Source organism: Zonotrichia leucophrys, chromosome 15 (genome assembly GCF_028769735.1).
Source record: "Zonotrichia leucophrys gambelii isolate GWCS_2022_RI chromosome 15, RI_Zleu_2.0, whole genome shotgun sequence".
NCBI classification, from domain to species: Eukaryota; Metazoa; Chordata; class Aves; order Passeriformes; family Passerellidae; genus Zonotrichia; species Zonotrichia leucophrys.
Genome location: NC_088185.1, coordinates 887401 through 915341, shown reverse-complemented (window position 1 = coordinate 915341; position 27941 = coordinate 887401). Strand labels below are relative to the sequence as shown.

The 27941-nt window shown below is 46.3% G+C and overlaps 1 protein-coding gene across 1 annotated transcript; it reads right to left on the bottom strand.

Moving 5' to 3' along the window:
• Positions 1 to 4331: 4331 nt before the first annotated feature.
• On the bottom strand, positions 4332 to 27586 carry SLC15A4 (solute carrier family 15 member 4). Its single transcript, XM_064726819.1, has 8 exons — positions 26958 to 27586; positions 20400 to 20695; positions 19389 to 19557; positions 18737 to 18814; positions 17630 to 17798; positions 13523 to 13678; positions 8728 to 8886; positions 4332 to 5909 (listed from the first exon to the last, which is right to left on the bottom strand). Exons 1-8 carry the CDS (start codon positions 27525 to 27527, stop codon positions 5761 to 5763), a joined length of 1746 nt encoding a protein of 581 aa, XP_064582889.1. The 5' UTR covers positions 27528 to 27586; the 3' UTR covers positions 4332 to 5760.
• Between the last annotated feature and the right edge of the window lie 355 nt (positions 27587 to 27941).

The following is a 27941-nucleotide window of genomic DNA, read 5'->3' as shown; positions in this document are numbered from 1 at the left end:
AAGTGAAAGGAAAGGAAAGGAAGGAAATGGAAAGGAAGGAAGGAAAGGAAGGAAGGAAGAGGAAAGGAAGGAAGGAAAGGAAAGGAGCCCTAGAGTGCCATGGTGGTGTCCCATCTGGGCTGGGCACACCTGGGCAGAGCTGCAGCAGCCCCTGCCTGGGCTGGTGCCACCAACCCCTCCAGGGAGCTTTTCCCGCTGCTGAGCCAATCTCCCAGGTGCTGCGCCTCTCCGAGTGCTGCTGTGAAGTAAAACAGGAGTTTGGAAGAGAACTTCAAGGCAAAGCAGGAAATCCTGCTGCTTCTGAGGCTCCAGCCCTTCCCTCTGACATAATGAGCAGTGGGAGAAGTGCAATAAAATGGATAATGAAGAGCAGGAAGATTAATAAGGAATGTGAGAGTGAATGAGGGAAATAACTCTTCCATTGTTAGAATGGTGCTGGTGGCAGCTTTATAGCAACTTATCATTTCTATTTAAAGCCTGGTTTGGGGGCTATAATCTCTCAGCTGTTTGCTGTACCATCTGGCTGAAATTTAGCATAAAATTTGTTATCTCAGAGGTAAATTAATTCTTTTCCCTTTATCAAAATTGCTGGATTGGGGCAAAAAAACCCCAAGATATAGAGACCACATAAGGAGGGTTTTATAGGCTAAGATCCATCTTGCGTGAAAACACTATGAGCTAACCTGGTGGGGAAGCACATCCAGTCCTGAAACAGTGCTTCAATGAAGTGGTGCTGCAGGGAGGGCTCAGGGCAGTGCCAGGGGCACAGGGAGGGAAAGGAAAAGGAGAAGGAGAAGGATGAGCTCAGCACCCCCAGGACAGGCAGGGACCCTCAGCACCCTGCCCTGACTGCTCCCTCTCTGCAGCTGGGCTTTATCTCCCGCTTTTATTTCACATTTTAAAGTGCTACATGTACATGAAAAGCAAACAATGGGGCTCTGCGCCTGCCAGGGACGTGAATCATGTCAGGGAAGTGAGAATAATAAAATATTGTTTAATATACTGCCATAGACACAGCAGATGTTTAACTTTCTTTCAATAAAAATGACCCCGTATCATTTTATTAACTTTGGGGATGCATTAGTCTCCTCTGCAGAAGGCAGGAGAGAATCCAGCTATTGTACAGGAATGAAAGAGGAAATTGGAGGGGGATGTTATCGTGCCATGTTTCCCTACTGCATTCTGGAGCACCAATGGCACTGGAAGCAGCTCCTGTCAAATCTCACTGGTATCTGCAAAACCAAACAAAATGAATTTGTACCCAAATTAACAATCTTCTCCAAAATCATGGACATCAGGCTGCTGGATCAGAACTTACCCACTCCTGGAAATCCTGGGGGTGTCCCAGAGCTCGGTGCTGCTGCCAGGCTGGCACAGCCACGTGGGCACAGGCACCAGAGCAGGGCATGGGCATGGGGAGCAGGAACCCCTGGCAGCCCTGCAGTGTGGATATTGATATTGTATTTACTGGAGCTGCTGTGCAGTGTGGATATTGATATTGGTATTGGTATTTACTGGAGCTGCTGTGCAGTGTGGATATTGATATTTACAGGAGCTGCTCTGCAGTGTGGATATTGATATTGATATTGTATTTACAGGTGCTGCTGTGCAGTGTGGATATTGATATTGGTATTTACAGGAGCTGCTGTGCAGTGTGGATATTGATATTTACAGGAGCTGCTGTGCAGTGTGGATATTGATATTGATATTTACAGGAGCTGCTCTGCAGTGTGGATATTGATATTGATATTGATATTTACAGGAGCTGCTGTGCAGTGTGGATATTGATATTGGTATTTACAGGAGCTGCTGTGCAGTGTGGATATTGATATTGATATTGGTATTTACAGGAGCTGCTGTGCAGTGTGGATATTGATATTTACAGGAGCTGCTGTGCAGTGTGGATATTGATATTGATATTGATATTTACAGGAGCTGCTGTGCAGTGTGGATATTGGTATTGATATTTACAGGAGCTGCTGTGCAGTGTGGATATTGATATTGGTATTTACAGGAGCTGCTGTGCAGTGTGGATATTGATATTGGTATTTACAGGAGCTGCTGTGCAGTGTGGATATTGATATTTACAGGAGCTGCTGTGCAGTGTGGATATTGATATTGGTATTTACAGGAGCTGCTGTGCAGTGTGGATATTGATATTGATATTTACAGGAGCTGCTGTGCAGTGTGGATATTGATATTGATATTGATATTTACAGGAGCAGCTCCTGCACCCACAGGGCCAAAGCTGCCTTTAACCCCATCAGCAGACACACTGCTGCTCCAGGGAGCTGCAAGCTGCAGATGAGCTGGGATTGTTGCTTTTCAAGACTCTCCAAGTGTTTTTCTCAGCCTGGGGATTTATGTTTTGATGTCTGCTGCTTTTACTTCAAAAGGTTATTTGACCGTATTCTGCTTCGACATCCTTGTAAAAATATTTGAAGTGCTCCAGCAGCATGAGAGGGCTTTGAAAAGCCCACTTGAAATTATGGTAGTGTTTGGTGCTTTAAAAGGGCTTGAATTTGGGCAGTTTTGTATCACACAGAACAATTTCCTCACGTTAAAGCTCATCCATTTGATGAGCTGGAATTGAGAAATGATGAGCATTGTGTGTAACATAATTTTTGGAATTATTAGACTCTTGACAGGCTGCAAAGGCGTCAGTGCCAGGCTTTGCCAGGTGGGTTTGTGGCAGTGCCTGGTGTTAACCCTGCACAGTGAGAGGGACAGGGAAGGAGAAAGGTAGAGGTTGAACCAGAGACATTCAGGTCTGTTGGAATTCGGGCATCTCTAGACTTTCAATGTTTGACCAAGTTCTAAAATGTGCAGTCAATTAACGGGAACCCTCTCCCACATTTTAATTATTTCAGTGTCTGCCTGAACTGGGGGTGAGCCCAGGCCTGGGCATCTCCTGCCTGGAGCCCCTTGCTGCCACTGCCCCTCACAGATGTGCAGCTTGCAGGGCTGCCCTGCAATGAGAAATGTGCATAAGGAAGTAGAAAAAGAACCAGAGAATGGCATTTTGTGTCAATGAAAAATGTGTTTAAGGAAGTAAAGAACCAGAGAATGGCATTCAGTGTTCAGTGCCCCTGGCCCTGGGTGTCACCTGCTCCAGCAGCTCCAGGCTCTCGGGTCAGGGCCGTCCCTGCAGCCCTGCTGGGTTACAGAGCCTCAGAAACGAACCTGGCTCAAACACCGCCTGCTCACAGGGGAACTGCTCTGATCTCCTTCCCCAGAGGGCTTTGCTGCAGTGCCACGGCCTGCTCTGCATAGAAACAAAATCACTGGGATAAGATTTGGTGTTGGAAATTGCTTTTTGGAAATGAAGAACTCTGTGCAGCTTCCAGCACCAGTTTATTGTCAGGCTGAGCAGCCTTGTCTCATGTCAGCCCTGAGCAAGTTCTGTTAACACCAAAAATACACAAATAAAACCAACTCAGGGGTGACTACAGAGGGAAATAGTGATGGATGCCTAAACTGCTGTAATTGAACTCATGCTGGAGTTTCCATAAGCAGAATAAATGAAAAAATCTCCCTTTTTTGAGGAGGGATATTCAGTATAGATGCCAAGGCAGGAAAAACCAGGCACTGCTGTGCTCTGGAAATATCCACCATTGTATGAGCGATGCACCCACCTTGTAATCTCAGATAAAACCAGGCACCCTCCTTCAGCCCTGGTGGGAGCCTGGGGGGGCTGTAATTAACCTGCAATGCTAATTAGTTCTGCAATTCTTTACAAGTCAATTTACTGAGAGTTCTCCTCTCATGTTGAACAAGGGCTTCTCTGGGTTGTGCTTTGAATTTAAGGCGCCTGGAAAGACAAAGGCTTAAAAGCATCCATGAGGGTCACTCCTGTCAGATCCTCCCCCTGCTCTGGACAACCAGGAGTGACCACTGAGGCCCAGCCCAGCTCTGGCGGTCAGTGATGCTGGGGTGAGACACCCCAGGCTGGTTCTTTGGGGGAACAGCAGCCCAAAAAGGGGAAAAGTTATTAAATAACCTGTTCTGTCTCTTATGCAGCTCCCACTCTCCTAATATGATGCTTTTTTAGCTGGTTATAAATGGGATATTCCCATCTATACAGCATATGGAGCTTCTGAAACAAGAGTTAGGAAAGGAAATTAGTTTTTCCTCATAGAGACATTATTCTTCAGTCATTCCAGTTTTAAATCATGCTAAGGAATGCAACAGCTGAAGCATTTTTGCTGATTTATCTGGGCAGGGACAGGACACTGCTGTAGTGTCTGCCAGAATTAATGGGGTGCCTGTGGACACTCAGAAATCCAACACCATTCCTCTGTGTCTTCAGGAAATAAAGGCCAAAGAACAAAGCAGTTACAGTATATTTTATTCACCTAGAAACAAAGGGTCGAAAGTCACAGCATGGAGGTTCATTTTATTTTGTAAACTCATTAAAAAGATGTCCGTGTACAAAATAAGGACATTTTCAACAACAGAACTGCAGACAAAGGAAACTATAAAAATTCAACGCATTAATAAAAAGGTTTTATTTTCTTTCTGCATAATTCCTTGCACCTTCCATAGCAGTGTGCACGCACTCTGAAGTACAGTTGTTAGAATCATTAAAATTCAAGAGGCTGAACATGAAGCCATTGCTCTGCTGGAGGAATGTGTTGCTGAAAGATCCAAACCCTGGAGCACGTTAACTAAAGTGAGACAAGGCTGAGGGACCTGGCTGAAGGCTGCTAAGAGGTTGCTGTGCATTGATCTGCTCACAATTCCAGCTGGCTTTGCTTCCTGCAGATACCTGGAACAGTCCTGGGGAGGAGCAGGGTCAGGCTGAGCAGGGCCTGGCCAGAGGTGGCTGCTGCCCTAACACATCTAATGCAAATTAAAAACATTGCTGCAGCCAAACAGCTGCCATCCCAACAAGTGTTAGCTGTGCACCAGTCTGAGCAGCTGCCTGATTGGGATTTAGGATTCACTCCTCAGTCCTGGATATTCCTGATTGCAAGTCTGGAACCCTTGATACACTGTCCGTAACAGGTCAATTATAAAATTTAAGCTGTGCTGATTTGTAATTTAATTCATCCCTGTTTCTCACCCCAAAATAACTCCCAGCACTGAAAACCCATGCCCTGCTTGAGGCTCCTGTCAGGGTTTCCTTCCTGTGTCCTCAGGGTAGGCCTGGCCTGCAGAGTCAGGGTCAGAACAGCCCCTGTGGGTCCCTGCAGTGCCCTCCAGGTGTGCCAGCCTCAGGAGCCCAGCAAGCATCTCCCATGGGCACAGAGCAGCTCCAGAGCTGCAGTGGATTCAGCTCCCATGGGCACAGAGCAGCTCCAGAGCTGCAGGGGATGGATTCAGCTCCCCATGGGCACAGAGCAGCTCCAGAGCCTGCAGGGGATGGATTCAGCTCCCCATGGGCACAGAGCAGCTCCAGAGCCTGCAGGGGATGGATTCAGCTCCCATGGGCACAGAGCAGCTCCAGAGCTGCAGTGGATTCAGCTCCCCATGGGCACAGAGCAGCTCCAGAGCCTGCAGGGGATGGATTCAGCTCCCCATGGGCACAGAGCAGCTCCAGAGCTGCAGTGGATTCAGCTCCCCATGGGCACAGAGCAGCTGCAGAGCTGCAGGGTTCATTGATTCACGCCCAGCTCTGCTGTCCCCCGCAGTGCAAGAAGCAGCCCCTGCCCCAAGGCACTGCCCACGGGCACAGGGCAGGGCTGCAGGTCCCTGGGCAGGCCCTGGCTGGCACTGCCCTGCCTGGCACAGGGTGCCCTGCCTCACAGGCTCACAGGCTCACAGCCTCCCGTTGGCAGCCGCCTCGCCCGCCTTGGCCTTGTGGTGCTCGTACTTGACAGACACAATCAGGAACAGCAGCAGGGTGGCTCCTTGGATAGCAGCCAGCAGAAAGAAGTAATAGTTCAATTGGCAGCCATTGATATTGCCTGGGAAGAATCGGGGAGGAAAAAAGCATTAAGGAAGATGATACAAACGAAAACGTGAATCTTGTTAGGTGTTAGTGAAGACTTTTGTGCAGAACCAAACCAAACCACATTTCCATCCCACAGAACCAAACCAAACCACATTTCCATCCCACAGCAAAGGAAATGAATTAAACCAGCTCAAACCTGTGGATAATTTTAATTATCCACAGCAAAGGCTGGCACTGCTGAGGAAGGTGTGCACAGGATAAGCAATGTTTTCCTTTGTTCTCCAATGCCTTAGACCAAGTCAAAAGAAAATTTAAAAAAAACCGCAAAAAATGAATGCTGTAAAGGAAGAAGTTGGCCACTCCACAGATACAAAAAAAGCCATTATTAAAATTGTTTCTCAGCCTTTTTTGGCAACAAAGTTTAGAGTTCATGAAAACATAGGTGCCTTCTTTGTGGCTCAGTCCGCCTGTGATGCCCCTGTAAGTTGTCACAAATTACTGCTCTGGACACTGAACAGTGTTAAATGCAGGAAGCTCATTGCTAAAACATCACTCCTCTGTTAGGAAGCATGCCCAGCTCCTGCTGGATTTCCAAGAACAATATATTGTGGCTCATTTCCAGCACAGCACAGCCAACTGGACCATTACAATTATCAGATGTGTTGCAGAGACTAAAACAGTGACGTGTGCATGGACCCCAACCAGCTGTTCCTGCTGCAAGCCTATAAACGTGCAGATTCAATTACTTTAATTACTGAAACTTAAGATTCAATTAAATGAACTTATCATAAAATGCAATAAAATTAAACTGAGCCTTTCCCTGACATTTAAAATACAATATAGATGTGAATCTCCATTTCAAGAGCAGATGTGTTTAAAGAGTAGTAATTATCCTTTATGAGATGGGATATTAAACCCATGAAATCTTAGTTTTGGTGGGAGAAACAAGTCAATTCAATGGCAGCAACCACCCCTGAGGTGCTGGAGAGAGGGAACTTCCTCAGGAGATTTGGGAGGCACTCAGTCACCCCCAGTGATGTCATGGATGTCATTCCTACCCTGGAAAACCCAGCTAAAGTTCAGCTGTGGCTCTGGTAACTTCAAATCTTGTTACAGCAATGCAAATGGAGTTATAGAGTTACAGAGGGTTACAGCAGGGGCTGCTGTGGATGCTGCAGCTGCAGATCACCTGAGCCAGGTGTGTCCCTGCTGGGAAAGGCACCAACACCCAGTGCTGACAGTGCCCAGAGGCCTCTGAGCTGCCCAGAATGATGCCCATGGCTCAGGAAAGGCAGCTCCTTTCAGTGCTGACAGTGCCCAAAGGCCTCTCAGCTGCCCAGAATGATGCCCGTGGCTCAGGAAAGGCACCAACACCCAGTGCTGACAGAGCCCAGAGGACCCTGAGCTGCTCAGAATGGTGCCCATGCTCAGGAAAGGCACCAACACCCAGTGCTGACAGTGCCCAGAGGCCTCTGAGCTGCCCAGAATGATGCCCATGGCTCAGGAAAGGCACCAACACCCAGTGCTGACAGAGCCCAGAGGCCTCTGAGCTGCCCAGAATGGTGCCCATGGCCCAGGAAAGGCACAAACACCCAGTGCTGACAGAGCCCAAAGGTCTCTGAGCTGCCCAGAATGATGCCCATGCTCAGGAAAGGCACCAACACCCAGTGCTGACAGAGCCCAGAGGCCTCTGAGCTGCCCAGAATGATGCCCATGGCTCAGGAAAGGCAGCTCCTTTCAGTGCTGGCCACCTCTGGGTAGATTTAGCACAGCCCAAATATTTTACAGAGAGATTTGGCAGTGTGTTCTCTCAGCTGCTTCAGAGAACAGGGGCAAGGGGCTGAAGAAGCACCATCATTATTTGTGTGGAATTCTTATCCCCTACTGAGCCATTAGCAGCTGAATGACCTCTGTACTGCAGAAAAGGTTCCTTTTCCAATTTTGAGATTGACTGGGGAAAAGAAGTCTCAATGGGGTGAACTATTCCTTTGGGGAGCACACTTCCATAAGTTCAGGCTGCTTGTTATCTTTTAAAGAACTTACAAGCCACAGATGCCAGCTTGTGCAGGAACCAGGCACCACTGCTTTCTGGTAAATGTGAATCCAGGTGAAATGGCAAATTCTCCTGGACCAAACAGAACGTTTAGGCTGCAGTTTCAAGCCATGTGCACATGGCAGGTCTAGCAGACATCTGAAGAACTGTTCACGCTCCTCCTGCCTGGACTAATTTGCCCACTGAGGATGGGAGGGTTTTCTGAAATTCCCAAGGTGCCACCTACTGGTGCCAGTAATTATTTTTAACCTCCAGTGGCAACTCAAAGCAGGTGATTTGTTGAACTTTAGGAGTATAAATAGCTAGCAGACAGAAGTGCAGAATTAACTCATGGTAATTTCAATGAAGTCACTTGAAATGAGGAAGCTGAATAATCACTTGGGAGAGAAATGGGTACATTTTACTTCTCATAACCACAGAAAGCAATTTCAGTACTTTATACTAAATATATTCTTCTGCTGCACGTAATTTAAATATTTTTTACTGAAATGAAAATATTTGTAATTTCTAGAGATGAAATGCAGTAAGAGCTGAGCAAGTAACTGAGGCTCTGCAGAGGTGTTCCTCATGCTTTCATGAGGGCAGTGAATTATTCTGCACAGTCACATTATTTCATGCTTAGGTGCAAAATGAAACTATAACAGAGCAGTAGACAAATTCATATTTTGAAAATAATAACTGTGTTAAAAAACTATTAAAATGCAACAGTGCCATGCCCTTGATGCTTAACTGAAGCTTCTGCTTTCCAGCCCATGAGCACACTGAAAAACACACTTACCAAAATCTGTGTGATTACTCATCCAGCCAATTTCTTTAATAGACACCAGTGCCAACAACCCAGAGCCAACAAAGGAGCCAATCCCCGAGAAGAAAAAGAACAGCCCCATGATGGCACTCTGCATGGACTTGGGAGCAGCTGAATATGCAAACTCTAGACCTGTGTTCAAAGATGAAAAAATGCTGTTAGAGTAAGTAAGAAATGAGAGCAGATTGTTCCAGAAGCCACAGGTGTGTAGTGAATCCTCAGCACTTCCCAGCTCCTTTTAATTGCTTTATGAATCCTCTTAAAGGTCATCAATGCACCAACCCAATGCTGAGACACAGACTTTGATCTTATTTATGTTCCATGTCTAAAATCAAGGAATCTTCTGAACCAACATATTCATTTTTCTGTCTAAAATGGCCCTCAAGGAAATGAATTAAAGCAGCTCAAACCTGGCAGCTCCACGTTTCCCACCTCCCCTGCTTCCCTGGCTGCTGGGCAGCACAGGCAGGACAAGGAAAAAAGGGAAAAGTCCCTCTTGCATGAGCCATGAACATTTATTTCTTACAGCCTCAGTGTCTCTGAGTGTGCAGACAGAGAAATTAACTGGAACTGGAAAGGCAGTAATTATTTTAATTTAATTTACTTTGATCTAGAATTCTCCGAGTTCATTGCTTGCTAGCAAGCAATTCTTTTTAAAATTTGTAGATATAGGGCTTGAACTTTCATCTGTCTTTGCTCAAATTTCAACCAATAAACCCAAGAAAAGGGTACCAGTGAGCATCCATCAGCAAATCTGTGCTAGTGCATTTGTGTACCAAGAGCACACACTGGGTTAGGCTCTGCCACACAAAGATTAATGCCCATGATTAACTCTCCTTTTCAGAATAATACTCCTGTCAAAAATCAAATGGGATTATTCACAAGAGACAATCAAATCCGTTCCTTGCAGAGCTCTTTCTGACAGGTGAAATGCTTGTTTCAAAACAGTCTGCTCATACTGGGAATTAATGCTACCTCATCTAACATTTTTCCTTGCAAGGAGAGCATTACAGACCTGAAATTGCATAACTCTCATGTCTGGCATAATGAAGGCATGCTTTATTTACAGCACCTCTGCTGGCTGACTGCTCCAGGCTGCTTTAACAAATCCAGGGGCATTTCTTTGGAAGAAAAGGATGAACACTGGAAGGCAGAAGGGCCAGCCTGGTGCTGTCAGGGAGGAGCTTTGGGTGCTCAGGGCTCCAGCAGCAGCCTCCTCACTTTATTTCATGCTTAGATGCAAAATGAAACTATAACAGAGCAGTAGACAAATTCGTATTTTGAAAATAATAACTGTGTTAAAAAAAACTGTTAAAACTCAACAGTGCCATGTCCTTGATGCTTAACTGAAACCTCTACTTCCCAGCCCATGAGCACACTGAAAAATACACTTACCAAAATCTGTGTGATTACTCATCCAGCCAATTTCTTTAACAGACACCTGAGCTGTGGCTGGTGGCCACCACCCTGCTGCCCCCTCCCTGGCACCGCCTGCTGCCCCATCCCTCGCACCACCCTGCTGCTCTATCCCTGGTACCACCCTGCTGCCCCTTCCCTGGCACCGCCCTGCTGCCCCATCCCTGGCACCGCCCTGCTGCTCCATCCCTGGTACCACCCTGCTGCCCACTCCCCTGGCACCGCCCTGCTGCCCCATCCCTGGCACTGCCCTGCTGCTCCATCCCCCTGGGGCCAGCAGGAACTGAAACTCTGCCCCTGCTCAGCTGTGGGGCTTCCCTGGGCCCAAACCACAGCCAGAGATGGGACAGACACAGGCCCAGCTGCCAGGGGCAGGGCAGAGGGCACAGTGGCATTTGCTGCCAGGATTAACACTGCCTTTGTTTCCCAGCTCTGTTACCAATACAATTCTGATTTTCCAAGGAGGATTTACCTGTCCAGCTGCACTTTCAGCAAAACCAAGCAGCCAATGTGGGCACACAGCAGCTTGTTTGGGAGTTCTGGCTGAGTGGTCAGAGCTGCCACCGGGCTCCTGAGCCCCAGCCACAGCCTGGGCACCAGGCTTCTCAATATTGTACCAGTTAAGCTCAGGTGTAACACATGAAAGGATCTGAACTCCTTCTTTTCTTGTTTATTTTACAGATACACTGCATCTGACTGTTCCAGCTTTAAAACTCAGAACAAAAACCAAAATGAGTGTAACCCTGCCCTTTTCGCAACAAAATAAGGTACATTTCTAAATTTGAGTGACTTTTGCGGCAACACTACTATTTAATCTGGCATAAGGAATATAAAATGTTTTCTTTGCCTTCAGAGCTCCTTTGGCTGCTGGCAGCCCTTGATAATGATTTCATGCTCCTGCAAACAAGCACTTCTGAAATGAAAGCCCCTCGCTGGTGTTGTCATGTGAGATTACAATTCCCAGTTAGACAAGGGTGCTTTAGGAGGATTGACAGAATAATACAAAAGATTAATGCAATGTGTGTCATCTTTTTAAAGGTACCCCAAGTGTAACTAATGTGGCTTAATAAGAATAGGCTTAGTTTTACAGTAAACAGAAAAACAGAGGTATGTTTCAGCTCTTGGGCTATTTTTGTTCACAACAAACATTTCCCCATCATTATGGTTTTGTTACCAGTAACACTTTGCTTGTTTTAAGCCTGAATTTCATAGCACAGTAGATGCCTTTATCAAGTTAAACACTGAACTGGTAAAGTACACTCTGAGCCTTGAGAGGACTTCTTAAAAATATTAAAGTTATGTTCAGATAACAATCAGAAGTCAGGAAAGAACCTTTTTAAAAACAATCCAATGGAAGTGCACTACACAAAGCAATTAAGGTGTGCACAGAATTTCTGGTGCATTTCTTTCCAACACTGACCAAGAGTTTTTGAAGTTCTAATGCTGTTGGCACAGACCCAGCAGTGCAGAAGAGCAGAATATTCCCATGAGAATTGTGCAAGCCTTAAGGACTTGTCCCAGAGAACTCCACCAAAGCCCTCTCAGCCTGGAGCTCAGCAAGCACAGAGTGCTTCAGGACCTTTCCTCAGCCTGCAGACAGCTTTGCTGTTTTTTCCTTGCAAACACCTATGAACTATTAATAGTACCTGATAGAGAAACAAGGTTGTGTAAGAGGGAAGAAATTGGTTTAATTTTCCATGAACACTTGTGTTTCTGATAAGTCATCTGTTTATCTGAGTTGGGATTGAAGTGGCACTGTAACAAAACTGACCACAAGTAATTCATTTTACTCTTTGGATAAAAATGCTAAATACAGCCTTAGTTTTTAGTAACTAACTAAATCAGGCAAGATTTTATGTTCAGATTTTTGTGTGCTGGCACTTGTGACAGGTACCATACACAGATAAAGAAATGGACAGCAAATGAGTAGACAGGAAAAATAACAAACCCCACTTTTACTCTCCTTGCCAAGCAATGCAAGCACCTTATTTCATTTCCTAACAGCTGTGACGACAGCAGCCCATGGGTAACAGAGCCCTGCTGGGCAGAAGCTGTGTGCTCACCCCGAGGGGAACAAACTGTGTGCCAGCTGGGGCCAGGGCAGCTCAGTCCCAGAGCAGAGATCTCACTGCAGCCTGTGACTGCCCAGGAGTGAAAGTGGCCTCCCCAGGGAAGTGAAACAGGAGCTCTGCCACAGCAGGAAAGGAAAGGAGCTGGGGGTGCCCCAGTGTGAGGGGATGAGCCCACAGCTCAGGACTTGCAAACAGACTTTGATGAAAAGGGGCTGGAGTCAGGCAGAATGCAGTGAGTTTAGAATGAGTTTTACAGGAGGAGTTTTGGAGGGTTGCAGCAGGGAGCTCCACAGTCCTGCTGGACCCTCGGAGCTGTTTCTGTCCTGGTAGCCCAGCCCTGCTCCAGCAGCACAGCAGCACTCTGTGCTCAGAGATCCAGGAGCATTTCACCTGAGCCAGCCCAGCACACAGGGCTGGAGAGCCACAGGCAGCACAGAGAATGCCTGAGCTCTCCCCTGCTATGAGCCTGCACTCACAGGAAACAAACCAGAAAATGGGATTTTGTACTGCTCTCCTCCCCTGCACCTTCAGCTTACCAATCTGTGGGCACACAGCTGTCCCACATCACACAGGGCACTGCTGGGCAACTCAGCATCTCTTGCATTTGTTCAACACACACAAAATGTGAGCAGTTTCAGTTTGCTTAGAGTCATGTTGAAATACTGGAATAGCTACAGAAAAACTGATCTAGAAATAAAGTAGATAAAATGATAGAAAAATACCTACTTCAGTATTAATATTCACAAAAACTTTTCTTATTTCATAGATGGAAAAACTCAAGTAACATCAATTTAAACTGGTAAGTCTTTCTCAATGTGGTTTATTTCTCCCCTTTGCCCTCAGAAAGGTGTTTCCACTTACTAACTGACTTTCTAAAATGTGAGCTCAGTTTATAAGACAAAAAAAGTTCACAAAGCGCAAATTGTACTTCCAACACAGAGGAATATACAGAGGACACAAAACTGCATTAAAATACAATATTGAAAGAGCACATTTTTTTCCATTAAGGCTTGCAAATATCCAGCACTAACTAGATGTCACACAAATATTTCAGGTGTCACTCTGCTTGAAATTCGATTTTGAAAGCACAGTCTTACATAGCCAGGCTTCAAATGTGTAAGACAGTGGTGAGCTTTGCCACTTAAATTGAGCAATGTTGTAAGAAAACGTATTTGGGAACATCAGAGCTTACTTGTAATGACTTGAGAAGTATTTATTTTCTAAGATTCCATCATTTATGACAGATACAAAAGCACATTTAAGCACACACACACTCTTACCTGCTATACTTGCAAATATTTCACTGAATCCAATCAGCACATACTGAGGAATCTGCCACCAGATTGGCAAATCTGCAGCGTGGTATGTAACATTCCCAATTGTCTGGTTAATTGTTTTAACCTTCACAATTTTCAGTCTGTTGCTTTCCAGAATTCCTGTGTGAAACGGGAGGGAAAAAAGATTGATCTAAGATGCAAACATTGTTTCTCCACATTAAGAATTAAATTAGGATTCAGCCCTGCATTGCAATTAGAAGTGATACAACAGGAATATGTATTTATTTCCTGACATAAAGCATTTCAGACTACTTCTGCTGGTGTTATTTCAAGCCATGGTTGTTCTGCCATAGAATTAGTGATTATATTCTCATTCAGTGGCAATAATTATACAAACACTTAGCCCATTTCTGGATGGATCAGCTCAGAGCTCTCATGGACACTGTGCTGGGCTTTCTTTAAAGACAATCTCATTTTCACAAACTACTACTTTGCACTGTTGAACCATTTCAACTGCCACCACAGTATTCATAAATTAGAAATCCTTTTGCTTATGGAAATGGCTACACCAGTCCTGTAGAGCTATGAAAACCCTCTATGAATATGATTATGACATTTATATGACACTTTTCATCCAAAGAGATCCAAGAGCTCATTAGAGCTTGATTTACAAGCAATACATTGCATAGAAAGTACTTCATACGGAATGAAAAAGAGACAGGATAGTGTAAAATATAAGCATTTTTAGCTTGCTCAGCACAACAGTTTAGGGTAGAAAGTGAATATCAAATAATGCTCTGGGGTTTTGTTGAAGTTGCCCAGATTAAACCATTGACTCACAGTTTCATAAAGTACACAGAATAGCTAATAGTTAATAAAACTCCCTGCTGCACCAAGAGACTTCTACAAAGGAACTCTCATCAGAAATTAAGGTGAAAGTAAATATCAACACCATCCGAGGATGCAGGTTGACCAATTCCATTGACCAGCTTTCCATCAGTTACCAGAATGCTATAGTTAAAACTCCTGCCCCAAGGGGACTCTACAAAAATCTAGTCCCAACCTGAAATAAGGGGACCATCCAAACAGGCTGAGCCTGCCACTCCCACCCAAAGTGTGTCCCTACCACGACCTGCCCTCATATGGGACCCAAAATGTGTCCCCAAAACCTGCCGTCACCTGGGACACAAAATGTGTCCCCAAAACCACGACCTGCCCTCATATGGGACACAAAATGTGTCCCCAAAACCACAACCTGCCCTCATCGGGGACACAAAATGTGTCCCCAAAACCTGCCGTCACCTGGGACACAAAATGTGTCCCCAAAACCAACTGCCTCACTGGGACACAAAATGTGTCCCCAAAACCACAACCTGCCCTCATATGGGACACAAAATGTGACCCCAAAACCACAACCTGCCCTTATCTGGGACACAAAATGTGTCCCCAAAACCACGACCTGCCCTCATATGGGACACAAAATGTGTCCCCAAACCACAACCTGCCCTCATCGGGGACCCAAAATGTGTCCCCAAAACCACGACCTGCCCTCACCTGGGACACAAAATGTGTCCCCAGCGCCACGTGCAGGGCTCAGATAGGCTGCTCCTGGCTATCTCAGCATGTGCAGAGCCTCCAGCTGCTCCCTCAGTGCCATTCCCTTTCCTGGAGGCACCCAGAGGTGCCAGGGACACGTTCCATGGGCTGCTGAACCCCTCTGAGCCACACTGGCAGCACTTCCCAGAAACAAACACAGTTCCTGGTGTACAACACCACTCCTGTTCTCCTGGGTCTTCCCAAGTCTATGACATAAAACTTCTTTTAAAAATTTAAAACATTTCTTAAAAATAAAAGGGGAGCAGCCAGATCAGCCCCTCTGTGCTAAGTGACAGTGCCAAATTTCTCACTAACATCTGGGTTAGGTAAAAACTGCTCTGAATTTATTACTTCTTCATGGCAGGCCAGCCCCCACATTCTCTCTATATTCCTCACTTCTCTTTAGGTGACCCATCTTATCTTTCTTTAGCTCTTCAGCTACCTCACTGCCCTATGAACCATGAAAAGCTGCTGTAATTAAAATAAAACTGGACTTCTTGATGTTTTAATTTTAATATAGCTGCCCAACACTTTAGAGTGGAGCTTAATTAAAGTGTAAACAAAGCAGTAATCATCTAAGAGCTCAGACATAAATTCATTTATTTACACTCAGCACCGAACTGTTGCACCTCAAAACATCAAGTAATCTTAATGTGTTTATGCTCTTACAAAATAACCACTGAGCCACCTAGGAGCACAACTACAATATACCAAACTTTGCCCTAAATTCATCTTCAAAGTACTTCAGAACCTGGAACCTACTGATTCTTCCTTTAAGACTTTGATAGACAACTTTCATATTTAATTTTACACTCTTAGTAGTTAAAATAATCTGAACTTCTTGCTATAATGGTTTAAACTTTATAAATGAAGTAGATTTTCCAGCTGAATAACCCTGAACATTGCTGCTCAGAACTCACCATAAGATACATGAAGCACAGCAGATGTTCATTAAATCTAATCAGTTGTATTTTAACACAGTCTGTAAAATATTTTAAATAATCTAACCAATCTAATAGGCAGCCTGAGTAGTGTCCACAACTAATGGCTGTCGGATAAGCAAGTCAAAATGGAAATATGGCACTAACAAATCATTAAGATATTGCCATGATTGCAAATTCTTGACATTTTCATATGTTAAAGATTTCATTCAGTGTCCCTCTCAAAGGTAGCAGTGGTTGGTAGTAATATTGTATTTTAAGAATGTTAAAATATGGCAGCTCTAAATATCACTTAATGAGAAAATAAAAATTGAGTGAAACATAGAAACCAACACCTTGCTAGAAATAAACATTTTCCTAAACCCCAAATTTGTCCCAACTGAAGCTCTTAAATTCCTGTTATGATGAAGAGATGTCAAGTTACTCCAAAAGGTTAAACTTTCCAAACAGATTGCAAATAATCACCCAAAGAATTCACCTTTGCAGCTTCTACTGGGGCAGACTTGGGGAGGATCAAACCAACAAAAGCATGTGTTACATTTGCAGGTGAATTGGAAAAAGCATCAGAAACTTTAAGGAATTGTGCTGTATGAGCCCATTCCCCAGCTCAGTCTCACAGCTTGATGTGCTCTTCCCCACCAGGAATAAAGACAGATATTGCTGGTTTTGAATTCCCTCATATGTGAGCCCACAGGTTCTATTTAAAGAGCTGACATTTAAGGGTTTTACATCATCCTCTCTGCAGCAGCAGTGTCCTGAGAAACATGGAATAAGAGAAACACTTCTGATTTAACTTTAAATGACTTTGCTTGAAGAACTTTCCTTGCCCACAAAGTGACCTTGGCCTAATAATTACCTCTCTCATTGAAAGAGATCTTAATAGCCATACAAAGTGTCCCTCTCCCTAAAATAGAGGGGATCCCAAGTGCTGCAATGAATTTATTTAATGCTATAATGCTTTATCAGGATGTTCATTACAGTGATGCTGGTGAGGGCTATAGATTCTGTGAAGCATTGCTCAGAGATGTTCAGTTCCACATCAGCAGCACTTAACAACCTGAAATCCTCTCAAAAGCAGCTGATTTATGGGGCCAGCAGAGTTGCCATCTTTTCCCTTTCATGCTACAGCTGAGCTATTTTACACTACACTAATTCCCAAACATTAGGGACAGGAAGAGGGGGGAGCAAACCCAAAGTGGGAGGAAACTCTTGTTCAGCCATGACCTAACTTTATTATTTCAGAGCAGGGGAAAGGATTTTGGGTACAATTTCGGCTTTTTTATACTTGTGAGTCAGAATGTATGAAGAAACATTTTTAAAGGGTATATGCAAAATCTACCTCAGGCAGGAAAAATGGTCCAATTTTATTGCAGGTGTTCAAAACAGTTTAGTAAATGGTTGGATACAATCCCCTTTATTGAGGAAAATGCATCCATGAAGGCACATTCCAACTATCCCACTATAAAAGATCTGAATAATGCTGAATTAAATATTCACACAGCTCTTTAGGAAATGCTGTAGCAGTGAGCTGGACAATTCACTGTGTCAGGAGATGCCCAAGTCGTTTTCTTACCTGCAGCAAAGGCAGAGCACATCACAAAGAACATCCCCACTGCAATCCTCTTCAGGGAGGATGGCAGCAAGCCATGCCTCTTCAAAATGGGGTCCACCAGCTTGTCCTTTAGGGGGATCAGGATCAGGATAAGCACTGCATCAAACATGGTCAGCCACGCTGCTGGGAACTGGAAGGGAAGATGATTAAAGCAATTTCATACTTAAGAGGTAATTTTTACTATTATTTTACAAAAAAGGTTTTAATTGAACACTTTGATCCAAAATAAACAACAATGCACTGACAGACATTGTGAAAAGTCAAATAAGAGTGTTTAAATGCTGAAGAAAATATTCAGCTATTTAGGTTTTCACTGAATCAGGCTGCTCATACATCTGTAAGCTCAGTTTCTCCTCTGACAGAATTGAACTTTGTACCTAATTCAGTCATGAAAAGTATTTAGTAGCCAAACTCTGTCTATCTCCTATTAAGCCTGGAACTATCAGAAGTATACAACAGAAGAGCAAAACCAGAGTCTTACTAATGTAAATGCAAAGTTCAATTAAAATCAAGTTACACTTGTCAAATGACCACAGAAGGTGGTGTAACACATGTAAACCCTGTAAATCCTGTGTTTTACTTCTCTGTGCCATTTCTGCATCACATGATGCCAGCCTTCCTTGAAAAGTATTGATTGAACAGCTTCTTTCAATATGCTGCAGGTAAAGTGATTATTGATTAGGCAGTCTAGAGTAACAAATGTGTCTCAAATTCCAAATGCTAATGTATCACTTAAGGATGGGAATTTATTCCTACTGGGCTTGCAGAAATGCTTCTGTCCTGCTCTGGAAACTCAGGGCAGGGAGATTGATCAGCGTTCTCCAAAGGTCACACTTTGGCCACTGAAGGATAAAGAAACTCTGATGAAAGCAGTGAGAGTTACCTGAATGCATCCAGAGCAGGCTGGGGTGAACTCCAGGCACGTGCTGGAATAACAAAATCTGGGATGTGCATCGTGCTCCTAAACCCCCAAAGGCACTGCCTGCACCTCCTGGAATTGTTGTACCACACTGACCCAATCTGCATCTCCACTAAAGAAAGGCCCTGCTCTTGTTTTGCTCTGCTCACCGTGTGGATGGAGTTGGTGTCATTGGATATCTCGGGAATTCTCAGATGGAGGCTCTGCAACACATATGTTGTCTGCATCTAGCATCAGGAAAGAGGAGTTGAGATTACTTGGACAAGAAGTGCTGAGAGCAAGATATTTTTATTTTGTAATCATTAACAAAGATTATACCAGAGGTGAAATGCTAACACAGCAACCTGAAAACAATTACATTCAGAACATTCCAAGATTTTTTAACCTTGCAGCTATTTTTACTAAAAACACCAAGAATCATTTGTGTGTCTTTGAAAACAATTTCTGCATTGTTTCTTTTGCCCAAAATGTATCTGATATCCTGAATCATCTCCATAAGGCAGAACCTGAAAATTAAAATGAGGTCTAGACCATCTAGCCTGACCTATATGAAACAGCTGCAAGATGAAATACAGCACAGTATTTTAGGATATGTGAATTTGTACAACTGTGAGTCTTAACTACACTTGTAATGATTTTTTTTTTCTATTATTAGGTCAAAATATTGTTTGAGAGCATTCCTTAGTAGTCATTTTTCATCTCTGAACTCCAAGGTAAGTTTCCTATTTATAAGAGAACACCCCAAAAATGTTAAGTTAGAAATTACATAAAATATAACTGTAACCATATGGAACTACTCACTTGAAAATACACTGTCCAGTAAGGTATTAAAGCCAGAAAGACAGGGATAATCTTGACAAGAGCTTTCACATCCTCCACCTTGTCTTCTCTGAAGGGGCCCCCCCGGGACAGCTTGGCCATCTCGAAGAGGCTCTGCCTGCGGGGCGGGTGCAGCACTCCCTGGCCTTCACTGTGGGAAACGTGGCATTTGACATGTTCAGTAAACACAACTGGCAATCTTCTCTTCCTTACAAAAAGCTAATGCATTTCCAAAATGGGTCATTCATGTAAGTTACAGCAACACAGCCAGGCCAGAATGGATCCCCAGCAGGTGGAAACACGAGAGGAAACCTTCTGCCATGAAGTTTCCTTATTTTCCACCCTCCCCTCACAGCCCAGCCCTAGATAACTTGGAGTAACCTGCAGTTTGTGATATTGCTTGTTAAGTCACTGAACTGTTTGGCAACCTGAGCACATGAAACCCCACTGCAGAGCAGGCACCTGACTCCTCTTAGCAGTGATCCAACCCAACCACCAGTATTCCATGGGCAGCTCTCAAGAGTGGCAAAATTCTGGCTCCCCATCAAGCTGCATAGAGCACTAAATGCAGATGACAGTGCTTTTCAAACCAGAAGGCATCCACAAACAGATGTGCCAGAGAAGAAAGTTAACCAATGCTGAGAGCAGCCCAGTCAGGGTACAGCACCCCCTCAGGAGCTCTGAGGTGGCAGGACACAGAGCTCAGCTGACACCACGGTGTGGCTGCAGGGACACCCAGGGATCGATCTCACTGTGCCTCCTCCATCCACGGTGTGGCTGCAGGGACACCCAGGGATCGATCTCACTGTGCCTCCTCCATCCCTCAGCTCCCAGAAAGCAGCTCCAGGCCCCAGCTCTGCAGCTCTCACAGCAAAGCTGCTCCCTGTTGTTCTCCTGCAGCCTGTGGTGGCAGTGACCAGCAGGCAGGGCGAGCTGAGGAGCTCAGCCCTAGGTGACTCTGAATGAGCTCACACAGGAGAGCTCATCACAAACCTGTTTGCTGAGTGCTCCCCGTGGGCCTTCTTGGAGCAGCAGGAGTATGTGAGGATCCTGAACATGTCTGTGAAGGCACTGCCATCAGGAGGTTTGGTGATGAAGAAGCTCTGGCCACACAGGAACACCATGAAGGAGATGCCGATGCAGACCGTGGGGATGCTGTACCCGATCACAAAGCTCACGTTCTGCTGGATGTAGGCAATGCCTCCCAGGGACAGGATAGCTCCCAGATTAATGCTCCAGTAAAACCAATTAAAAAACCTTCTTGTGGCTTCTGGGCCCCGGTCTTTGACCTGGAGAAGATTAAAAGCAAGCCCTTCAGATTCTGAATAAATACAGCTAAACAGAATTAGAATCTTTGAATTAGAATTCTAACAAGTTCAATACACTGAGGAGCTCAGGTTTCATTTAGAGTCACTCTGGAATGATTTAAGTGTTTTGGCTTCACATGGTGTTTGATGAGATGCCACCTCAGTGAGAGCTGCACCATTATGTGAGTAACCTTCTGGAAGCTCAGCACAGGGATAAAACAGCCACACTGCTGAGACACAGCTCCCCCAGAGAGGCCATTATTATTCCTACTGCACTGACTCTCACTGGGTCATTGCTCTACAAAAAGCTCCCTCAGATTAACATCCCATAGATCACAGGAGTTTAAGTAACTATTTTTTAGTAACAAAAAGTTAGGCTACCTAAAATTCACATATTGCCAAAATTGCTTGTTCTAACTGTATTTACACAACAGTTAACACTATTCCATTTTCTAAGCCTCAAATGAATGCTTGGTAATTAAACAAAAATTTAATTTTTGACACAGTCTTAATGCCTCTCATCAGAACACAAATTGAGCACTTGTCCTTCTGACCTTTAAAAAAAATTAATTAAATTTGGGCTGCCTGAGGATCACAAGGCTCCAGTAAATATTTATCCCTGTAAGTCAGTGCTGTTCATAGTGTTATTTTTTCTGCTTGAAGCTCTCAGTCTCTCCAGTGAAAGTAAAGACATCCCTGTTTATAGAACTATCTGTACAGTTTTACCATCCCTCTTTATTATTGCCTACTGTAAGTTACCCCACATTTTGTAATTCACTCCCAGGAATCCAGCATCACTCATAAGAGGTGATGTAAGAGAAATGATGCAAATTAAAATTTGAAACACATTAAAAAGATCAAGTAGTCTGCAGGAGAATCCATAATAGTGCATTTGTCAGTGGCTGATGACTGAAAGGCCATTAACAGTGACTAGCAAGTCAGTGCCATGCACCAGCCTGGCTGAGTCAGTTATTTTCCATTTGTAACTGCAGATTTCCCCTCCTCATTTGCCAGATCTCCAACAGACCCCTATTTAGTTTGCAGTATGAAAAGCAAGCTGTGTCTTAAAATGAGTTTTTAACACTGCCAGTTCTGATTAACAGCTTCAGGTTTCCCAGTGGTGCACAAACCCATCTGTAGCATTTAGCCAAGCCCCACAGAGGAAATATGAAAGAATCTATTCCTGTGCACAGCTACCAGCACTGCCAGCATTCAGTGCATCTGTCAGAATGTCCAATGCAATCCTGGAGGCTAAACCCAAGAAATTCTCCCTCTCCAGCTTCAACTTGGTACTCAATTCCTAACTTTCATCAACTGCAGCAGTGGCTCAATCCAGGAATTCCTCCCAAAGCCCAATGAGCAGCAGGATATTAGCAAACAATTAATGGAACACAGTGCTCCAACTTGTGTAAGTGTTAGCAATGTGTTTGATGAAGTTTCCGTTTCTTCATCACAAAGTCTCAGTTCTCTTATTTCTGCAAGGCAGATGACTTCTCATCCTCCCTCCTGCACATGACCTGGCTGACATCTCTACAAAGGAGAGCAGGGAGAAGAAAGCCAACTTTGATGCAGGTAAGAACAGGGAAGCACACCATGAGCCTTCTGACAGGCATTATCCCAGCCTCCAACCATTAGCTCCTGAGAAACTTCCTGAGCCAAGGATGGCTTCTCTGTGCTTAATCAAGGCAGCAGCTCTCCTCTCCACGAGCCTGTGTAACCTGCCTCTGAACCCGGGTCAGCTTTGAGGATGCACAGCATCCCGTGGCAGAGAGCTCCACAGGCAACGGCACAGTGGGCAGGGCTGCCTCCAGTGCCTGCTTTGAACCAGCCTGTCTGAGCCTGCCTCCTTCCACCTTGTTCCAGGAACCAGCACAGACAGCCCAGCTCCATCCATCCCTGCTCCACAGACAGCTGAGCTCCATCCATTCCTGCTGCAGAGAGAGCTGAGCTCCATCCATCCCTGATCCACAGACACCTCAGCTCCATCCATTCCTGCTGCAGAGAGAGCTGAGCTCCATCCATTCCTGATCCACAGACAGCTGAGCTCCATCCATTCCTGCTGCAGAGAGAGCTGAGCTCCATCCATCCCTGATCCACAGACACCTCAGCTCCATCCATCCCTGATCCACAGACACCTCAGCTCCATCCTGTTTCCATCCCATTCCTGCTGCAGTGACAGCTCAGCTCCATCCATCCCTGCTCCACAGACAGCTGAGCTCCATCCATTCCTGATCCACAGACACCTCAGCTCCATCCCGTTTCCATCCCATTCCTGTTCCAGTCACAGCCCAGCTCCATCCATTCCTGATCCACAGACACCTCAGCTCCATCCATTCCTGCTGCAGAGAGAGCTGAGCTCCATCCATTCCTGATCCACAGACACCTCAGCTCCATCCCATTTCCATCCCATTCCTGCTGCAGTGACAGCTCAGCTCCATCCATTCCTGCTGCAGAGAGCTGAGCTCCAATCCATTTCCATCCCATTCCTGCTGCAGAGAGCTGAGCTCCATCCCATTTCCATCCCATTCCTGCTCCAGATGGCCCATTTCCATCCCATTCCTGCTCCAGATGGCCCATTTCCATCCCATTCCTGTTCCAGTCACAGCCCAGCTCCATCCATTCCTGCCCCACTGCTGCCTCTCTCCCCTGCCACTGCTGGCACAAACCACTGTGACATCTTCCTTTCTGCTGCCTTTTCAGAGGTAGGAAATTTAGACTGATTTGTGATTCCTCACCTGGAAACTACTGACCATGCCTGTGGCCCTTCCTGGAAACTTCCTTCACCATCTCCAGTGTCCTTTTTGTGACAGAGTGACCAAAGGAAGGCAGTGCTCAAAGGACAGACACATGACAGACTTACAATGCAAAGAATCCATTTCTTCCTTCTTTATCAAAGCATATGTTTGCACTAAAAATCACATCACAGCCACGTCTGAAATGCCACTACGGCCTTTAACTGGCAAACATTAATAAGTGAATAAAGGTCCCACTGACTACCTGGTGGAATATCTTCTCAAAGACAAAGAACTATGAAGATGTCTTGTCAAAACCCCACAGGAAAGGAACATGATCACTCAAAAGTCCCTGACAGTAGTAGCTTTCATTTGTTCCTGCAGTCAACTGAGAGTCACAAGTGACAAATGTACCAAACAGCCCCAGACTCATCGCAGTCACCTCTGAGAGCAGCCACACAGCAGAGCAGGGATGGAACAGAGAACCCTGTCCTTGTCCTTAGCCTACCAAAGAAGGTGCAATGGCAAGAGTTCTGTGCAGTCAAACTTACAGAATCCTGACCCTCTAATCCATCACTGCACACAACCACTGACTCTGAGATCATCTGAGAGAGCTGGGTAGCTGAGCTCCACACTATTACTCAGCTGCTAGGTAATTTCAAAGTTTTACACTGAAATTCGGCAAGTCCACGTATAAAGTCTGTTCCTATTCCACCTGTTATTACTGGCCTGAATGCCACAACTTGTTTCAACCCTGTTCTCTGCAGAGCCTTTGAGGTCCACAGGCTCATAAGAAGTCTGACAGCAGCAACAACAAAACAAGTTGCAGTCAGGGACCTTCAAATCTTTATACCTGGCTCCCCATCCTCATCCAGAGGCTGGAAAATCTATGCTCTACAAATAAATAAAGGCTGAAAATCACTCTAAAGCCATCTTTACAGCAGCAGTTTCCAATAGCTGGAAAAAATAACTGTAAAGCACCAATTTCAGCAGAGCTGGAAGATCCGTGGCAGCTGTAGCCTGGTATTTACTGGCTGTGAAGGCAGCTCGGAGGGCAGCACAGCTGGGTGAAAGCTGGCCTCCCCAGGCGCTGTAACCCTGCAAGAGACCCAGCTATAATTAGAGTGATTATGGCTGAGACCAGATTAGGAGTCTGCTGCCACTCTGGCCTCGGTGCTGAGGCTGAAGCAGCTTTCACAATAACCACCAGCAGTCCCATTGTTTCCCAACTGCAGAAAGTCACACACAGGCTGCTCCAAGAACAGGAAGTGACAGCAAACACTGGCCCGAAAGGGGAACTGGAAAGTGCCAGGGCATGGGATCACATGATGAGAAACCCCATTCTGAGCACCTTCCCCTCAGAGTGACACAGCACCACGGACAGGCTGACACTTCTAGAAAGACATCTGTAAACACAGCTGGGAAAAGCTGCTCTGTCCCAGCCTTGCAGAACTCTCTTTGCTAAGCTGAGTGGTGGAAGTTACTCATCCTAACTCTAACAGCACTTCTAAAAGTAGGCACTCAACAGAGTTAGGAACCAGGGAAAAGTAAGTATTGCAGTTCAGTTTCCCATATTCCACAAAGTGATTCTGCTAAATAAAGAAACCTCTCATTATACAAGAGCCCTCCACCCAAATTCTATACATTAAAGCTGAAAAATTCACACGGTAATTTCTAAGAGATCTGCAATGAAATGCAATTAACATTCTGAAAGGTGATTGTGCCAACTGATATACATGATGTACAATTCAGCCTTTCCTTGGGGAAAGAGGACAAATCCTATCAGCACACATCCAGCCCACACACATTTGCAATGTGCTCTGGCCTCCCAAGAACGTGGCTCTGGGACAGACTTTATTTTCAGATACAGATAGGTAGACAGAGATACAGACAGATACATACAGCTATATAGATATATTCTCATCTCCCCAGGAGTTTTCTGCATTCCTGTGCAGGGAAAAGGCACCCAAGAGGGCCCCAAACTGCACTCCAAGGTAAGTGGCATGCTGTAATATATTTAACAAGAGATAAGCCAGAGAAAGAGAGAAGGGGAAAAATTCAGACCTCGGCAGAGCTCCACTGATTATTATGGCCCAGAAAGGAGTATTTCTTTTGCTTCACCCTACATAAATCACTGTGAATTATCTTCAAACCCAGCCAAAACCTGCTTTCCTTGAAATCCTGGGGGAAAAGCCTTTACAAAATCCAGCTACAACAGCTACACTTCCATTGGCAATGGCTCTTCTTTTGCTCAGTTCCTGCCATTATTTATCTCCCATATTTAACTTTCATAAAGCGTTCTGGGGATAAGCAGTCAGTTTTGAAAAACACCTTACAAGATAAAGTCATATTAAAGCTATTTCACTTGATGGGCTCAGGCTGGCTCAAGCAGAGCTAATGCACTGGGGACACACAATCCTGGGCTATAATAATGTTTTACATTTATATACTGCCTTTCACCCAGAATTCAGAATACACAAAATGCCAAAGAATGACAAATGCAAACTGCACAACAGAGAATGGAGGTGTGTTTGGCAATGGTTCTGTGGTGGATTCTCCCTCTTTCAAAGAATGCATGGCATTTCTGATACCTGCTCTAACCAGAACTCAGTGAGCCAGCAGACATGCCACTGGAGTTTCAGTTTAGTTAGAAAAGCTGCTCAGCAGTACCTGAGCATGCTGAAATTCTCTATTTGCAAAGCAGAAATTACATTTCAACATCCACACTGCCTTAGCACAGGACTGTAAAAAACCTACATGTAACAGAGCATTCCAGTTGTTACTGAAGTGCAAGCTGCCTCTCAAACATTTTCTGTGCAGCCCCTGGGCTCTGCAGTGATGACCCAATGAATGAGATCACTGTGGCGGGTCCCCACAAGGTCATTTGACAGGATGTGTCCTTAGAACAGCCCAGGTGATGTTTACCATGGCCAGAGCAGCTTCCCCCATCATGTGATGCAGCACCAGGCTGCACAGAAATGGCACTCCAGGGCAAGGCAGTGCACAAATACCTAAAGCATAAAAACTGTTAGTTCTGCACTGTTAGATCCTTTATCTCAGGATGGTAAAGGCCTCTGACACTGCCTTAGGAGCCCCATGTCATCCTTGTCACAGCTCAAATGTGTATCTTGTACTTCACCTGATGAGCTCTGAGGTCACGTTAACTGGGTACAAACTGACCAGCGAGGACAATTAGCAGTCCACTTAATGGCCATTAAGTATTCAACCCAAGTCCTGAGATGGTGATGGCTCAGCCAACTCAGATCCCACATGTGAGGCAGGGTAACCAGGAAAGCAAAGGGATCTGACACCCCACAGGCACCGAAATGACACCGAACATGGCCCAGCTGAACCAGCTGCACTGCACAGGGCCAGGGCTGGGTGATGCCATTCCCTGCCAGGCTCAGCACCTGCACAGAGGCCAGTCGGCCGGGCACTGCCCACCCCAGCACGGCAAGCCCCTCTGCCACCCTGGGCACCCCGAGCGCTGCAGCTGCCACACCATACCCGACCTGGTCGGCCCCGAACGGGGTGATGTTGGCCTTGACCGAGCCGACGCCCAGCCCCACGAGGACCAGTCCCACGAAGGTGGCGGTGGCGCAGTAGCGGGTGGCTCCGGCCTGCGAGCAGGGCGCCAGGGTGGCGTTGGCGGCCGGCGAGGAGCAGTTCTCCACGGGGAACAGGGGGATGTCCCCGCACAGGCCCTGGCGGGTGTGCGGCGCGGCGATGACGGGGAAGGCCAGCATGCCCAGCAGGTACAGCGCCATGCTGAGCAGGATGGTGCCGAACTTGCCCAGCAGGGCGTCGGCCAGCCAGCCCCCGAACGGCGACACCAGGTACGTGATGCCCATGAAGAGCAGCAGCGCCTGGCTGGCCTGCGCGCCCTCCCAGCCGTAGGGCGGCCCGTTGAGGAACAGCACCAGGTTGGAGGTGATGCCGTAGAAGGCCACTCGCTCCAGCAGCTCGGCCAGCAGCACGGCGGCGCAGGCCAGCCGCCGGCCCTGGAAGGCGCTGCTGGCCGCCCGCCCGCGCTCGCCGCTGCTCAGCAGAGGGCTGCGCTCGTTCGGCTCGGCCTCGTCCATGGCCCCGCGTCCCCCCGGCGGCCCCGCCGCGCTCCCGGCCCGCCCGCCGGGACCCGCGCCCGCCGCCGCCCCAGCCCCGCCCCCCAGGCAGCGCCGCGGCGCCATTGGCCGAGGGCGCTGTCACTCCGCCGGCGCTCGGCCCCGCCCCCAGCAGCGGCGCGGTGCCATTGGTCGGGGGCGCTGTCACTCCGCCCGTCGCGCCGTCATATGGCCGAGTGGGGCGCGGCGGGGCGGAAGTGGTGTGGCCGTGAGGGAGTCCCGGTGGGTGGCCGGGGAGGTTCCTCAGGGTGCCCGTCAGAGCGGCCGGGGAGGTTCCTCAGGGTGCCCATCAGAGCAGCCAGGGAGGCCGGCACGGTGACCCTCAGAGCGGCCGGCAGGCAGTGGGGAGATGCCTCAGGGTGTCCCTCACAGCGG